Here is a 16579-nt window from a genome sequence, read left to right as displayed (position 1 = left end):
TCATAGATTCCAGCCCCCATCTGTATTCTGTGTTGCCTGATATTTTATAGCACTTTATATAAACATGGTCTGATCCTGGATCTGGAGTCAAAGGACCTTAATTCAGATTCCTTCTCTGCTACAATCAGAGGTCCCAAATTCTTCATTTATAAAATGAGAGCATGGGACTAGTTCATCTGCAAATTCTCATTGAGTTTTAAGACTTATAAAATACTAATTATGATATAGACCCTTCTACATACTGGAAAAATTTGATGTCAGTTGTTGGGAGCTTCAATCTCTAAGCTGATTGGCAAAGCCCAGCACTGTGATCAACTGTGCACGGCACTCATGCAGGAACAACATTTTCTTCTATTATTCTCATTAATGGACTACTATTTCCTATATTATTTATAATTGGATTGATTGCAGCACTAAACATTATCTAAAAAATCTGGTGACAAGGGGAATTTGGGCAAGTTAACTAGAAATGGTTTCATATACATATACTGTCCTAATAAAACTAATCTCTCACTGAGACAAATGATAAAGGAGAGAACATCATGGAAAGCATTGTCACTATGGGAGAGAATCCAAAGGTCTAGGAAATAATGGTGTTTACCAATTTAGACTCAGAAAAGATCAGTATGTCTAGGAACCAAAAGATGGTTAAAGTATAACTAGGAATTACCCTAAATGCTGATGTACACAGTTTCAAGTCAGGGAAATAGAGGAATCAAACAATCCATAGAATTGACAAAGACCCCTAGTCTAGATAGCCAATGGAGCAATCTCTATAGGCAAACCAATAAATTGGGTCCACTGGGGAAATACATCTTAAATTCTCTTCTAATTAAGGACAAATATACTTGAAACTTATGGGGTAGAATAGAAGGGAAATGCTTAGATTAGAAGTTTCTGGGACCTCTGTGAGAATCATAGAAACAAATCCTAGAATTTGGAAATCTCTTAAAGTCAATTGAGTCCAATTTTTTTCAAAACCTGAGGCCCAGGAAAGCTGAAGGATTTCCTGCAGTGGTTAATCTCCCAAACCATTATTCCATGGTTATTTATCTATGACTCAAGGCAATTGCTAATGCAGGTACAGTGTTCCTGATGAGCAGCCTTTCTCTCTAAATGGGCAATAGTAGCTCATGTCATAGGAATCCATGGCCATTTTCCCCACTCATCAGAAGAATTCTCTAAGCCATGGAGCACCTCCAATGACCCAGAGCTTTGCCGCCTCCCACTTGAAATACAATTCAAGCTTGTGGCACGTTGGCAGGCTTCGGTCTCTAGGGATTTTCTGGAACCATCTGCTTCTCATGCTGGACAGGAGCCTGTGCTACACAGTGCCAAAGGGCAGCACATGGCTACGTGTGGCCAACTGGGAATCAAGCTAATTGTGGAGACAAAGTGGGGATATTGCTTTTTTGAATGACAAAACTTGATCAGCCCAATTTGGACCTCTAGAGCCCCAGATACAAAAAGGCAGAATGCAGTTCTAGGGTCAGTACTTCATAGGCTTATGCACAAATCATTTTCTGTTAGGGACTTACCATGGGACACTGGAAAGAGAACAAATTTGGACTTTAAAAGACTTAGATCTGAGTCCCTCTGTCATTTGTTAGCCATATCACTTCACCAATCTCTCAGAGTTGTTGTGAGGGTCAAAAAAATATGAAAATAAAAACCATCTTGCAAACTGTAAAACGCTATACAAATATGAGGTAAGAGGAGTGACAGTGTGATCTGGGAATGGACAGAGAGCTGGATTCTGAGCCAAAAGACCTGAATACAAATATTCCTCTGAAAATGCCTGACACAAAATACGGGCTTAATAAATGCTTGTTAATTGATTGAGTGACTGACTGATACAGATTATCTGACACAAGGTAAAGGTTTAATAAATGCTTGTTAATTGACTCTCTGATGCAAACAGATTATCTGACACAATGGTAAAGGCTTAATAAATGCTTGTTAATTGACTGATTGAGTGACAAACTGATACAAACAGGTTATATGACCTTGAATGAGCCATTGATCTAAATCTCTCAGTGCCTTCAGAAACTGTTAAAACCATAATCTGAAAAGTCTTACAACCTGAATAAGTAGTGGGAATTTCCATAAGAGGAATTCCCCATATGGATGAAATCATATGTCTAAATAAAAAAGTTATTGATAAAGGAGTCAATCAACCCTTCTTCTTCCAGCTGCCTAAAGGGAATATCCATCCTAGATCCCTCATGTTTATGATAAAATTCTAGGAGAATTACATCCCACCTCCCCCACCACACACTTGCCACCCTCTCTAAAACATAACCCAATATGGGGCTCTTGCTTCAGATGCTAACATACCTATCAGAAGTTTCTCCAATTCTTTCAGAGGATCTGTGTGCTTCTGGGACAGAGCAGATATGTAGAGCTTGGTTAGGGTCCCTGAATGGAAGAGCTGAGGCTGATGGAGTTCCCATTTGAAGCCCAAACAATCAAGTGTCACATCTGAGGGAGATAAATCATTTTAATCAAAGCATTCCACAACCTTCCTGGCTAGAATGGTCTAAGGAAAAGATCCAACACAAAAGCCTTTTCTCATTCCTTATCGTGCTGACCCTCTCTGCAGCATATGGCACTGCTGATGCTTTCCCCTCCTGGATACTTCCTTCTTGCAAACTTTCATGACATTGAGCTCTCTTGATTCTCTCCTCTCTGCTCCTTCTTTATTTCCTTTCTTGGATCTTTATCCAGATAATTGTCAGTAACTGCGAGTATTCTCCTAAGGCTCTGTTCTAAACCCATTCTGTCTTTTCCCTTTAAATATCTCTTCTAATTAGTTTCCCTGAATTTTTTTAAACCTAAAACTGATGTAGAGAGATAGGTGGTACAGGGCATAGTGTGCTGGACCTGAAGTCAGGAAGACCTGAGACACTTACCACCTGTGTGACTCTGGACAAGTCACTTAAGCTAATTTGACTCAGTTTCCTCATCTGTAAAGTAGATGAAGAAGGAAATGGCAAACCACTTCAGTATCTCTGCCAAGAAAACTCTAAATGGGGTCATCAAGAGTTGGACATGACTGAAATGATTCAACAACAATACTATTGATGTGGATTTGTCCCAAAGGTTCGTGTAACCAGACCAAGGCAGTCAGGAAAATTTCTATGAGAGGAAGCATGGTATAGTAGATAGAATTCTAAGTTTATCATCAGAGGATTTAGATTCAAATCTCAACTTTGCCATTTGCTATTTTTGTGACTTTGGGCAAATCATTTGATTTTTCTGGGCTTGAGTTTTCTCTTCTCTACAGTGAGGACTTTGGACTCTCTAAGGTTCCTTTCCAGCTCTGGATCTATGATCCAATAACTTACTCATGATCCTTATCAACTCTGAAATTTCATGACAATTCTGAGTCTGATACTCTTTCTAACAGAAAAGCCAATGACTATGACTAGACCTTTGAGATTCCTTGGAATTGGCAGCTGTTGCTGCCCTCTTGTTCTTTTCAAGTTTTTTAAATGTAGTGTCCCCCCAGGTCATGGGTCATTGTTGTTCAGTTATTTAAGCTGTGTCTGACTCTTTATGTCCCTATTTAGGGTTTTCTTGGCAAAGATACTGGAGTGATTTATTTCCTTCTCCAGTTCATTTTACAGATGAGGAAACTGAGGCAAACAAGGTTAAGAGACTTGCTTAGGGTGTCACAGCTAGTAAGTGTCTGAGGTAGATTTTAACTTAGATACTCCATGAAACCTAGCGTGAAACAGATACCTGAAAGCCTATTCCAACAGCTACTAGTAAGCAAAAGTTTTCTGGGGAAAAAAAGCTCTTATTTGTTAGGGAATGAAGAGAAATAGATAAGAACTGGAAAGGATTCTTATGTGAGGAGAGGAAAAAAACTCAAAGTTGGGGAGGGACAATGCAAGAGCCACTGATAGAATGATATGGAAAGGCCAAAAATGTAATGGCTCCAATGTTAAAAATATCTGAGAATTTTCTAGGTAAAAATAGGACTGAAATTCAATGCTTCAAAAGCATAAATATTAAAGATTTAAAATCAATGTAATGCCAGTAAAAAATTTTCACGTGCTAAGAAAAAAAATAGTTACTTTATATATAAAATGATAGAGAAACTAAAAGGCCTCTAGGGTCCTTGTTAACTTTAATTCCTATAACTCTTATCAGTATTCCAGAGGGTATATTCTCAATCAGCTCTAGGTAGAGGTGATCTCTCACATAGGGAGCACTTTCAGTTCCACTCCCAAGTAAATTCATTTCAGTCCCACAGCCATTTATCAAGGCCTACAATGTCTAAGGCACATATTAGGCTGGGAATACTAAAGAAAAAAAATTAAATAATGTCTGTTCTCAAGTTTATATTCTCCTAGCAATAATGGCCTTCTGACACGTCTATGTTTTAGGAATGAAAAAAAGAGGGGGAAAAAAAGCTTTCCCTAGACTTAATGATTAAAAAATAAATAAACTGCTTTCATCAAGTTCTGTTTTTAGCAGACTTGGCACTTTAAAAATATCTTACTGTATTTTTTTATTTGGCCTTGTTTTACAGATCTACTAGGACAGGGCAGCAGAACTTTGCTTCTAGCTTAGATTGTAAGTTCTTTTTTTTTTTTTTTAATTCTTTTTTTGTTTTTGAATTTCAATTACAGATTCTGTCCTTCTCCCTACCCCCTTCTCCACCCACTGAGAAGTCAAGGATTCATTACAAATAGGAAGTTATGCAAAAAGATTGAAAGTTTTTTGATTCATCTGTTGTTCGTCTGTGTATTCTCTACAATTAACAGAATGATTTACATATGGCTGGGACCCAATCAATATACATTGAGTGAATAAACAAACACACCACAAATAAGACTGGAGTCCACATAATGTAGTCATGTGAAAATAACACATTGTGGAATAACAATAACTTACATTCTTGTAGTGCTTTAAAATGTTCAAATTATTTTCTTTCCATATTTCATCTCATTTGACCTTTAGAACAACTCTCTGAAGTAGGTAATATGTTATTTCTCTTTTTGTAGATAAGAAAACTAAGACTAGATGAGATTAAATGAAATGTGATTCATTCAAGGCCAGTGTTAAGTTCTGACGTCTGTCCTTACCAAATCTGAAATTTTATAAAAATTCGAAATCTCTGAATATAGATCAAAGAATACTATTTTCATCATCTTTTTGTTGTTGTCTTTTTTCTCTCATTTTTCTCTTTTATTCTGATTTTTCTTTAACATTATCAATATGGAAATGTTTAAAATGATTGTACATGTGTAATCTATATCAAATTGTTTGTTGTGTGGGGGCAGGTTGAGGTAAGGAAGGGAGGAAGAAAAAAATTTGGAACTCAAAATCTTACAAAAATGAATGTTGAAAATTATCTTTGCATGTAATTGGAAAAATAAAATACCATTGAGGCAAAAAAAGAAAATTCTAAGTCTCAGGCTCTTTATAAGCCAAGGGGTGATATGAGTAGAAAATGAACAATGTCACATCTTTCAGTTCTCCTTTGCTTTTTTCCCATTTCTCTTCCATTTCTACCTTCCTTCTGTGTTCATTTATTGAGAATCCTTATCTTGTTTCAAGGCTCAGTTCCGGTCCTACCTTCTTAGAGAAGTCTTTCTTGATCCATCTTGGTATTCACTTAACTTTATACAGGTTGTATTCTCCCTCCCAGAAGAGGAGACTTCTTACCTTGTTGAAGATAAGAACTATTTTTATTTTCATTATTGTATTTCAGGTATTTCAGATTCCTTAGTAGGAACTTAATAAATGTTTAGTGAATATAATTCACCAGAAATTTGTGAGGTCTTTAGTAGAAGTAGGAAGAGAGGAAATGAAAAAGAAAGACTTAAAAAGACAAAAGATGAGGAAATCTAGGGTGTGTTAGCTGCATATAGATACTTAGAAAACTGAATCCATCACAATCGAATGGAAAGAGTCCTGAGTGGAAGTGAAATACAGATTAATGTAGGTAGGATCACTTTCCCAAACAAATAGAATTTTTATAAAATCTTAGGAGTTGTGTTATGGGAGAAGTATTCCCTCCCTGAGTTTATGAGGCTGATAACTGCTATTAAATAGATATTTACTACAATGCAGAAATTATGAGGTAAGAGCCTAAAAAGCCTCAAAGAAAACCTGAACAACTCAGATAAACTAAGACAAATGTTCTTGTATGTGTATGTGGTGGACAGCTTTGGCAATCTGGTAAAACCTAAGGAACCTTTCTTAGAATAATGTTTTAGATGCAGAAAATAAAATGACCTAGTTCCAGATTTCTTTACAGAAAAAAAGGTCTTAGTAAAATATATGTTTCATATTTAATATTTCATAACTTAAAAAGGAAGAAAGGATAATTAGTATATTTATAAATAATATTTTGATTAAGCTATCCATTCCCAAGGGGAGTTGTTTGTGGATTTTTGACAATTTTCTTGTGATTATAACTGCATGAAAACATATTTGTTGGATTACTAATAGGAAATATAGATCTACCTTCATGAATTCAGGACCCCATTCTATACATATAGGTATATTATAATTTAAGTTATTCTTAACACTATTGATAGGGACTTACCTGCCAAGGTGTCTTGGCTGGGTTTTCTCTTGATTGAACCAGTTAAGATTTTCTGAAGTTGTGGAATGTGTAACCTTAAGAAGAATATTTTTTAATTTAGGAATTAATATTGATACCTGCTTTGCAAAGGCAATCATCATCATTGCCTCAAATTAATGTGACCTTATAATAATAATAGATGGCATTTAATATTCTCATAAATATGACTTATTTGCAAAATGTTTTCCTTACAACTACCCTGTGAGAGAGATAGTACAACTACACAACTACTATTTCTTGGTTGAGAGAAAACCAAGGATATAGAAGCTATAACTTCTAAGTTCCAAAGCTAGGATTTGGTCCCAGATCTTGTCTGCAAAGAATAATATTGTTTTTTGTAGTTTGCAAAGCTCTTAATAGAAGCCATTTCATTTGAGTCTCATATTAACTCTTTGAGGTAGATAGTACTTAATTTTCACTTTACAGATAAGGAAACAGGGCTCAGCTATTTAACTAAGGGTATCCAACTAGTAAAAGTCAGAGGCAGGATTTGAGCCCCAGTATGTGCTTTTCTATATTGGGTACAAGTTCCCCCATCTCCAATCACTTATTATCAAGGCACAAGTTTCTCTATAATATTTTTCTCATCTTTTTCACATTTGGGAGAGCACCAAGATTATATCCTCTGCTTTTGAAAGTTGACAGGAAAGTTTACAATATCTTTATCTGGTTCTTCAATCTATGATCAGATCTCATCAGAAAGCCATTGTGGGCAGCAGACTGGCATTCTACTTAGCTGGTATCTCATTTAATGAACTGGTATCAGATACTCCATCACGATTTCTAATCTAATATGAACTGTGTTAAGTGCTGGTCATCTACCATCATCATGTGGAGTGAATTAGTCATTGAGAAAAATATGATACTGAAATCATAGCTACCCACCCCCAACAACTCTTAGGAAAATAGAACCAGTAGAGACAGCCAACCCACCAGCATTAATGAGCACCCTGGAAGATTTACTGTCTCTAACAGGGCTATGTCACATCCCTGAAACTCATGGATAGAGATTATAATGAAGGCTAGAGGCATGCTGGAATGGTGTTGATAGGTTGTCCTTTCTAAGCAAAGATGACCCTCCTGATTCATCATCTAGTAGGTTTTAGCCTTTGAGATATTTTCTATTTTTTAATTTATTTTTTTGGCTTAGACATTTGGGGTTAAGTGACTTGCCCAGGATCACACAGCTAGGAAATATTAAGTGTCTGAAGCCAGATTTGAATTCAGGTCCTCCTGACTTCAGGGCTGGTGTTCTATCCACTGCACCACCTAGATGCCCTCTTTGAGGTATTTTCTTACCTGTGAAATGGGTTTACCTGGTCAACCTCATTCAGCTCACTTTGTAGCCAAGGTAATATTTTCTTTTCTTTTTGTAACACTCATTCATTTTATTTATTTATTTTTTAAAAAATAATAGCTTTTTATTTACAAGTTATATGCATGGGTAATTTTACAGCATTGACAATTGCCAAACAAGGTAATATTTTCAAGACTTCTGGCAATGATTAAAGGTGTAATTTGTGACTGTGGAATGGACTAAAGCTCACTTGAGAATTCAAGGATTAAATACATGATCCCAGGTACTAACTATAATCTAACCAACTGAACTAGAGAATCGCAGTTACAACATGAATTGTTATATATTGTATTTCCTATTAAGTCACAAATGATGCAAGGATATGATTTCTTTTTTAAAATTAGCTGTATATCCTTTTTTGTGGCAGATATTTCTTTTTTTATTATAGCTTTTTATTGACAAAACATATGCATGGGTAATTTTTCAGCATCGACCCTTGCAAAACCTTTTGTTCCAACTTTCCCCTTCCTTCCCCCACCCCTTCCCCCAGATGGCAGGTAGACCAATACATGTTAAATATGTTACAGTGTATGTTAAATGCAATATATGTACACATATTTATAGTTATTTTGCTGCACAAGAAAAATCGAACTTAGAAATAAGGTAAAAATAACCTGAGAAGGAAAACAAAAATGCAGGTGGACAAAAACAGAGGGAGTAGAAATGCTATGTTGTGGTCCACACTCATTTCCCAGTATTCTTTCACTGGGTATAGCTGGTTCTGTTCATTATTGAACAATTGGAACTGATTTGGTTCATCTCATTGTTGACAGCCACAAAGGACATGATTTCTTACTTGTTTGAGGTTTTTTGAAGAACCTAAACTCTCAGGGTGAACTATTTTAGTGTCACTAAAAAGAGATGGACTTTAATTCTCATCCTGTACAATTAGTAGGTACTAAGTGAGGATTTAATCCTAGCTGAGACAACAGGCATATAGGCATGTAAAAACTTGTAGGAGCAAAGTGACAGAACATAGAAACCACTGCATTTGGAACCAGAGGATCTGTGCCCAAATTTCCAATGCTGCACCAACTTCTCCTGCCTCTGATCCTTACTCAGCGACTCCGTGTCATTACCCTATGCCCTGCTCACAAGCCCTTTTTCCCCCATCTATTAGCAGAGTCACCTTGTCTTTTTAGAGGGAGAGATAAGGGAGATGATTATTAAAAATTAATTTTTTAAGTCAGGAAGGGTTCAAAGTCAAAGCGCAAGAAGAGCTATTTGTCAGCTTTTCACTTTTTGTGCCTTAGTCCCTTTGACAAATTCTGTCATCTCCCAATCAGCCAGCTCCCTCTGATTTCCTAATGCTCCATTTTTCACTTAGTAGAAAAACACGGATCCATTTATATAAAAAAAAAACCCACTGTATCTCTAAGGAAACAATAGCTGGCTGATAGTTTTCTCAACTTCTTTCCTTGCTTCTCTACACTTATTAAAAGGCACAGTTTTAACTAGACTCCTCCCCTACTTTTCACAGTATTTTTAAGAGCTCCTTACCAACTTTAGGAAAATTTATTTAGCTTTGTTTTTAAAAATCTACCAAAATCTAATTTTAAAGTAATTTTCCAAATTTACTTGGTATTATCTTCCCTATACTTTGCATTACAACAAAATTGAATGACTGGCAGCTCCTTAATATACGGTCTCCAGGTTATCCCACAAGCAGGGAATGAAATCCTTGCTCATCTCTGACAGTCAGTTCATCATCTTCCCAAGCTCAGTATTACTTTCTGTGGTTAGCAAGCCTTGATCTTTTCAGCTGATCATGCTTTTTCCCTCCTTAACTTTTTCTAAAATGCTTTGTCTGATTTCTTTGTCTCGCATTCCATACCTCATATTACAATTATCTGTATATGGAGCATTTCTTTCTTGCATAATGTAAGCTGCTTGGGGATGGAAATGGTTCATTTTTGATTATTGTATCTCCATCACCTGGCATAGTAAACATACTCAGATGGATCTGAGATCTCATTAATGTTAATTTGATGCAATTAATGAGATGTGGGCTTAACTGTTCCTCTCAATGAAGGGAATAAATAGTCCATTCATGGCTACCCACACTGTTAAGCTCTTTTCCCTCCCATAGGGAATTCATCCAAAATTATGAAGGCCTTCCTGACTCTCTCCTCATTGAAGGAAATCAGTAAAATACTTAGGTTACTCAGCATAAGTCCCTTACTTGTAATATGGCAGAGAACAAAACTCAGAACTGAAAAAAATTCAGAAAAAAATATTAAGTCATCAGGCAAAAAGAACAGAAAAAAAGTGGCCTCCTGTCCTTCCCAAATCATTTTTAAGTATCAAATTATATAAGTTTTTTTTAAAGAGCAAGAAAATAGCAGCCAATTGGCTAGCAGAGAATAGTTTCCAGAGAAAACACATAGGTTGCTTGAGATTTATGGCAGAAAACTCCTTACATTAATCTTCAGATGTGAAAGGTTTCTGGTCAGCACAATCTAGATCCTGAGTCAAGCATTAAAAAAATCTGGTCTCTTAAGTAATAATTCTGGTTTTTCAGCCATGTGAGGATAGGTTGAAACAATGCAATTAAGCTTTCCCACATTTGAACCATATGAACTCAGAATCTTCCTTGTTGATCATTTGATGAGGTCGTTTGCTCTCTTCCTTGTAGTTCCTTGTTATGTGTTGCACCTGCCATGTACCTTTCCATTGCTATCTGAGATACTTGTTTTTAATTCACTTGGAGACCATATGACTCAGCCATCTAATAACAATGGGTGTGAGCCTTTGTCAGGGAGAACCTGGGAGTTAGTAAAGGAATTTTCCAGTTTCCCAAAGAAATTTCCACCTGTCCTCCTTCCCATGTGAAACGTCTGCAGCCTAGAGGATGTTACATCATAGGCTACTTGTCAAACTGAAATTCTGAACATGGCAATGGCCATTCTTCACCCACTTGGTTTTTCCTGGTGGATCACTCTTTAGAATGGTGACTGATCCCTTTTAAGAGACTCTGAAATATTCTAAGGATTTATGCAACTAGAAAAAAAATGTCATCTTCATCAAGGAGCATCCGTAGGACCTTGCAAATTCTTGTTCTAAGTGGACAGTGATGTCTCTTTTCCATGACCAAAGAAGCAAACAATTTTATGCCTTGCTTGGTATTAATGAGCAGAGGCCTTTGAATGTGCTCCATCAATGAAATCCTCCAATTCCTTCACTTACCTCTCCAACCAGAACCCAAGCATCAACTTTCCATTTAGCTGTTAACTTATTATTGTCTTGTTGGTTTCAATTTTAGTAAGAATGACAAGATTTTGATAATTCAATTCTTCTATTACAGTGTCTATTCATTGACAAATAAAGAACTCTTATTTAGTGTATTAATTGAGCTAAAGTTTATGGAAAGTCTAAAACTGGTGTGAATCTGAGTATCCTCTGCCTCTTGTCTGCTACACTGTCCTACAGATTGAAGGAAAATTATACAAGACTAAGGATGATTTTTTAGGCTGTCATAGTTAAAGAACCAATCAGCAAATGGTCAGCTGTTACCTTCCTATTAGGGAGGATAGAGCCTGGAGGTAAAGTATATCTGGAAAAGAAAGGAAATGGATATCCTCATATGAGAGAATTTATCTATACCTCTCTATACCCTTGGATGGTGAACAAAGTCAGGAGAGTCAGGGATATTAAAGATGTTAATGCTCAAAATCCTACCATCCTTTTATAGAAGGGTGTCTGCAGTTTTTCAAATGAGTCACCATAGTATGAACAGAATAAAATTTAAGTTCTGATTACTTAACCAAGTAGATGTTTAGAAGAGAACAACTCTTCTCTATGATCATTAAATACTAACTCTGCTACAAAATCCTATAGTGTTCAAAGTTTAGTGTGTCAAAAAAAATTAGAAAATAATGCTAATAGTCTATTTTGATGGGTATAGGTGGAAAGTTTTACTTTGTAGCTTTCCTATTCCATCTAAATAAATCTAAAAGAAATAGCTACATCAGGATTTCCTTAGGTACATCTAAATTTGCCATAGCAAGACTAGAGTATTTATCAAATATATGTCCCCATTCTTGAGTCCTTAACAACAAAAATGACAAATACAAATTCCTTCATCCCAATTCGAATAAGTTTAGTAGTTTGAACAAGCTACTTAAAAATATGTCTTGTAGAAGTGGGATTCTCTGTGAAAATGTATGTTTACATTCTCTCTACCTGTCAATTATCTTCAGTTCATCGCTTATATCTACTCCTGTTGCTCTGGAATACTGGGAGAGTCCCAGAAGGTCTCCTAGGTAAGATTCTCTTGGGAAGCGCCAACGATCATTTAATCCACTGATTTTACGGTCCAACCTTGATGGATGCTAAGGTGAGTACCCAAAGAAAGAAACAGAAAATCTTATTAGCTCTCTTTTATTGTTTGGGGCTTCTAACTTGCTTCTGTTATTATTAAATATTAGTTGTTACAATTATTTATTTCTTGAAAATACTTTCTGTAAAATAAATGCCCATCAAGTAGGGACAATGAATTGATCAAATTGTGGTACATGATATAATGAAATACTATTGGACCTTAAGAAATGATGGCTATGGAAAATTTAGAAGATGGGGAAAAGGGCAGCTAAATGGTACAGTGTATGGAGCATTGGTCCTGAAATCAGGAGAACCTGAGTTCACATCCAGCCTCAGATACTTAACATTAGCTGTGTTATTTTGGGCAGTCACTTAATCCCAATTGCCTCACCAAAAAAAGCCATGGGAAAACATATAAACTTATATAGAATGGAATAAGGAAAAGTAGAGCTATATATTATATACAGTGACTTAAAACTACGCAAATGAAAAGAAAAAAAAATCAAACTTAATAGTGTGGAACTACAATGACAAAATTTGTTTCCACGGGAGAGTTGAGAAAATGTCTCACACCTCATTTCATTGCAGAGGTGAGAGACTACTGTCAGACATGATTGATGCATTGGTTGGTTTTTCTAAGCTGTTTTCCCCCTTTTCTTTCTATTTCTTTTTTTATTGTTGTTACAAGAGAAGGATTACAGGGTGAAGAATATATTTGGAAAAGCATGTGATGTAAAAACAAAAAAAAATCTATCTGTAAAACCCTTAAGGAAGAAAATAATGCCATACATTTTTACCTTAAAATAAATGTTTAATAACCTTTTAAAAAAAAGTGAAAGTTTTGTAGTCAGGGGACAGATGTCTTCAAACCCTAAAGTAACACAATCTAAGATAAGAACATCATTAGCAAAAAGTAAAAAAAAGGGTTAGATATAAAAGTCAGAAGATATATTTTTAGTAGAAGTTTGGAAAAATTCACTCTCTAAAGATGAAATTATCTGTATAGAAGACATTGTGGGAAGTAACTATCTGTGTATAGGATTTGAAAACAATTTCCTGGTGAAATTTGGACCCAGTTTGCAAATCACAGGTTTTCTGGGTCACAATTTCTTGGGTTTTTCCAGGACACTGATCTACATACCTGACTCAACATTTTCTCCAGTGATGTGGTTTTCTCAAAGTGATATGAAAGAGTCTGGACAAGGACCTGGAAGATGGAAGAGAGGTAAAGTTGAGGCAAAATCCCCAAAGGTTTTCTTTGCATGGATTCTGCTTCCTGTGAATTTTCTCCCAGAGCAAGTTAGAGGTTTATCAACATTAACTGTTCCAAATAGAAGAAAGAGAATAATTAAAATTAAATGTATGTTTCTAGCAGAGCTGCTCTTCTCTTTAGCCACTCATTTTTGCTTAGTTATGACCATCCTTTACCAATTTAAGAGCAACAAACTTTAATTCCACTCAGGAGTTAGGGAAGATAGAATCATATCAATCATGAACTCTAGGCTAGGCAGTTCTCACTGTGTTCTCTCTCATCAAGCAGAAGGCATCCTGATAGAAAACTTCATAGAATCAACAGTTCTTATGCAGGTTGAGCTTTAAGAGACTAAATGCAAGGAAATTAGTATTATGCAACTGTTAACTCTATTTTTTTGTCTACCAATAAGCCTTAGGACATAGTTACCCATAACATGACACTGTTTGCTCCTTCTTGTATTTTTTCTCATTCTTCAGCTAAATCCTGGCTCTGAAAAGAGATTTAACCATTCTTTTAGGGCATTTCCCCACATCTTCCCCACAGGAAAATGTACATTTCAATGTATATGGAAATAACAGTGTGATTGAGTCAATTAACTTCTCTGGGTCTCAGTTTTTTAACCTGTAAAATGCGAGGATTCTCTATTCTCTAGAACAGAGATTTTTAACCCTGGGTCCATAAACATGTGATTAAAAAATTTTTTTTATCACTGTATTTCAATATCATTGGTTTCTTTTATAATTCTATATATTTTTATCTTATGAATTTAAAATATTATAAACAAGAGTTCACAAGCTTCTTATTAGAGTGAGCTCCAATGGGACCTGTGCCACTAAAAAAAATAAGAATATCCAACATGACTTTGTATCCTGGGAAACATCTAAATTACAAAGTTTGTAGGGGTTTATAGAACTGGTATGTTTAAATATTCAGGTCAGCTAGGGCTTTTTCCCTTTCTCTATCCTTGCCTAATGGATTTCTCTTTCTCTCATGTCTTATCTAGGATGCTAACCTTGCCCTCCTCTTTGGACTGAGTGATAAATCTAGTTGTAACTCTTGCCAATATAGATGTAACTTCAGAAAAATGTTAGATACCTTGTACCTCCTAGAACTGATTTTCCTAGGTTTTATACAGCAAGGAATAAAGATAACAACACACTTTTACACAGCACTTAATAAAAATATCAAATTCAAACAGAAATGGATCCCTGCAAGTCTCTTATTGACTTTTTTTTTTTGTTGTTGTTGTTGTTTGTTTTCTTGTAGGCAATGATTTCAAGGATCAAACAACTAATAAGTGTCTGAGGCCAAATTTGCAGTTCCCTAGGCTCCCAGGCTAGTGCTTTATTCACTGAGCCACTTAGCTGCCCCACTCTTATTGACTTAGAAAATCATAAATTATCTATATTGTATGACTTTTTTTATTTCTTTTGTGACACATTTCCCAATTACATTTATTTTATTTTTAATAATAGCTTTTTATTTACAAATTATATGTATGGGTAATTTTACAGCATTGACAATTGCCAAACCTTTTATTCCAATTTTTCCCCTCCTTCCCCCCACCCCCTCCCCTAGATGGCAAGATGACCAGTAGATGTTAAACCCAGTTACATTTTAATCTGATTCTTTCCCACTGTGGAATTCTGTGGCTAGTAGGCTACAAGTTTGAAATTTGTTTTAAGGTTTGCAAAACACATTAGTTAAAAAAAAAACACAAGGAGATAGTGGAGCAAGTGATATCCTCATTTCATAGATAAAAAAGCTAGAGCACTAATAGGTTTTGATTTACCTATGGTCAGAGCCCTAGTGAAATCTGGACTTGGGAGAAAGAGAAAGGAGCAAAAGGAAAAGGAAAGAAAGAAATCAACTGACTTGCCTCAAGTCATACATCTAATGTTAGAATTGCCATTTGAGACCAGTTCTACTTGAGCCCAAATCCAGAATACTTTCCTTTTTCTGGGTCAAACTACCCCTTCATATGAGAAAATGAAAATGATTCCTTATTCCTACTTTGTCTTGTCTTTCTTTCTATTAACTTTCCAAAGATGCTGGTTTCACTTTAAAATTTAATTTTAATAATGCAATTCATGTCTGGTTCTTCAGTGATGGAAATAATATTTAGAAGTCCAGAGCATTTTTATGCCATTCTTAATGATCTGCTTTTCTCTGAAATGGAACAACAAAACCAAGTGAGATTTACCTCTGGCCAGCTCTAGAATCCTTGGATTTGAAGTCAGTAAATTGGAATAAAAATAGAAGCTGGCATAGTGTTGGTATTTAAGGATGCCCTTTCAGAGCTGTTGGATTTTGGATGGTCCACCTTCCCAGTCTGTTTTTTGCGGGGGGCTCATGACAACTGGAGTGCCCTTCCTTGTTTGCCCATTTTGATCTTGCAGGTAAGAATTTGTCTCTTCGGTTCCCTAGGAGGCAGTTGTGGTCTCCCTGGAGATAGTAGGCAAGGTTCTAAGTAGTTCTGTCCTGGGTTCCCCTGCTCACTAAGACAGCAGCCCCTTGGAAGGGAAGTCATGGGCTTCTGGGAGAAATGACCCAAGGAGATTTCTTAACTTGATACAAGGGGATGCTTTCTAGAAAGCCTTCCTCTCTCAGATATTCATTCTGATAACCTCAGATAAGGCTGAACTACCTGTCCTTTCTCAATCTATAATCCGAGATACTACCTGTGTTTAAAAAATGGTAGCTTTAAAAATATTCATAACAACTTTTTTGTAGTGGTAAAGAACTGGAAATTGGGTGGATGCCCATCAGTTAGGGAATGGCTGAATAAGTTATAGTATATGAAAGTAAAGGAATATCATTGTTCTATAAGAAATGATGAGCAGGCTGATTTCAGAAAAGATTGGAAACACCTGCTGAGTAAAAAGGGCAGAACCAAGAGAACATTGTACCCAGTAACACAAGATTATGTGATAATTAACTGTGATGGACGTGGCTCTTCTCAACAATATGGTGATTCAAGGCAATTCTAATGGACTTGGCGTGAAATGTGCCATCCCCAAGCAGAGAGAAAACTATCACGGCT

The 16579-nt window shown here is 35.9% G+C and overlaps 1 protein-coding gene across 3 annotated transcripts in view; it reads right to left on the bottom strand.

The window, feature by feature from the left end:
- Nucleotides 1–15950, bottom strand: part of BTBD16 (BTB domain containing 16) — a 95819-nt gene extending 79869 nt beyond the window's left edge. For 2 of the 3 annotated variants that reach the window (XM_031955987.1, XM_012540751.2), the window contains exons 1-5: nucleotides 15740–15950; nucleotides 13423–13488; nucleotides 12144–12292; nucleotides 6566–6639; nucleotides 2338–2481 (exon numbers count right to left, since the gene is read on the bottom strand). In XM_031955987.1, the coding sequence (XP_031811847.1) occupies nucleotides 2338–2481; nucleotides 6566–6639; nucleotides 12144–12292; nucleotides 13423–13434 (379 nt within the window). In that variant the 5' untranslated portion in view covers nucleotides 13435–13488; nucleotides 15740–15950. The remainder of the gene's footprint in view (nucleotides 1–2337; nucleotides 2482–6565; nucleotides 6640–12143; nucleotides 12293–13422; nucleotides 13489–15739) is intronic. The other variant, XM_003755300.3, reaches the window with a different exon arrangement.
- Between the last annotated feature and the right edge of the window lie 629 nt (nucleotides 15951–16579).

The sequence above is a fragment of the Sarcophilus harrisii genome, chromosome 2, assembly GCF_902635505.1.
Source record: "Sarcophilus harrisii chromosome 2, mSarHar1.11, whole genome shotgun sequence".
Taxonomy (NCBI): Eukaryota; Metazoa; Chordata; class Mammalia; order Dasyuromorphia; family Dasyuridae; genus Sarcophilus; species Sarcophilus harrisii.
Note: the sequence above shows the minus strand (reverse complement) of the source record. Positions and strands in the feature narration are given on the sequence as shown.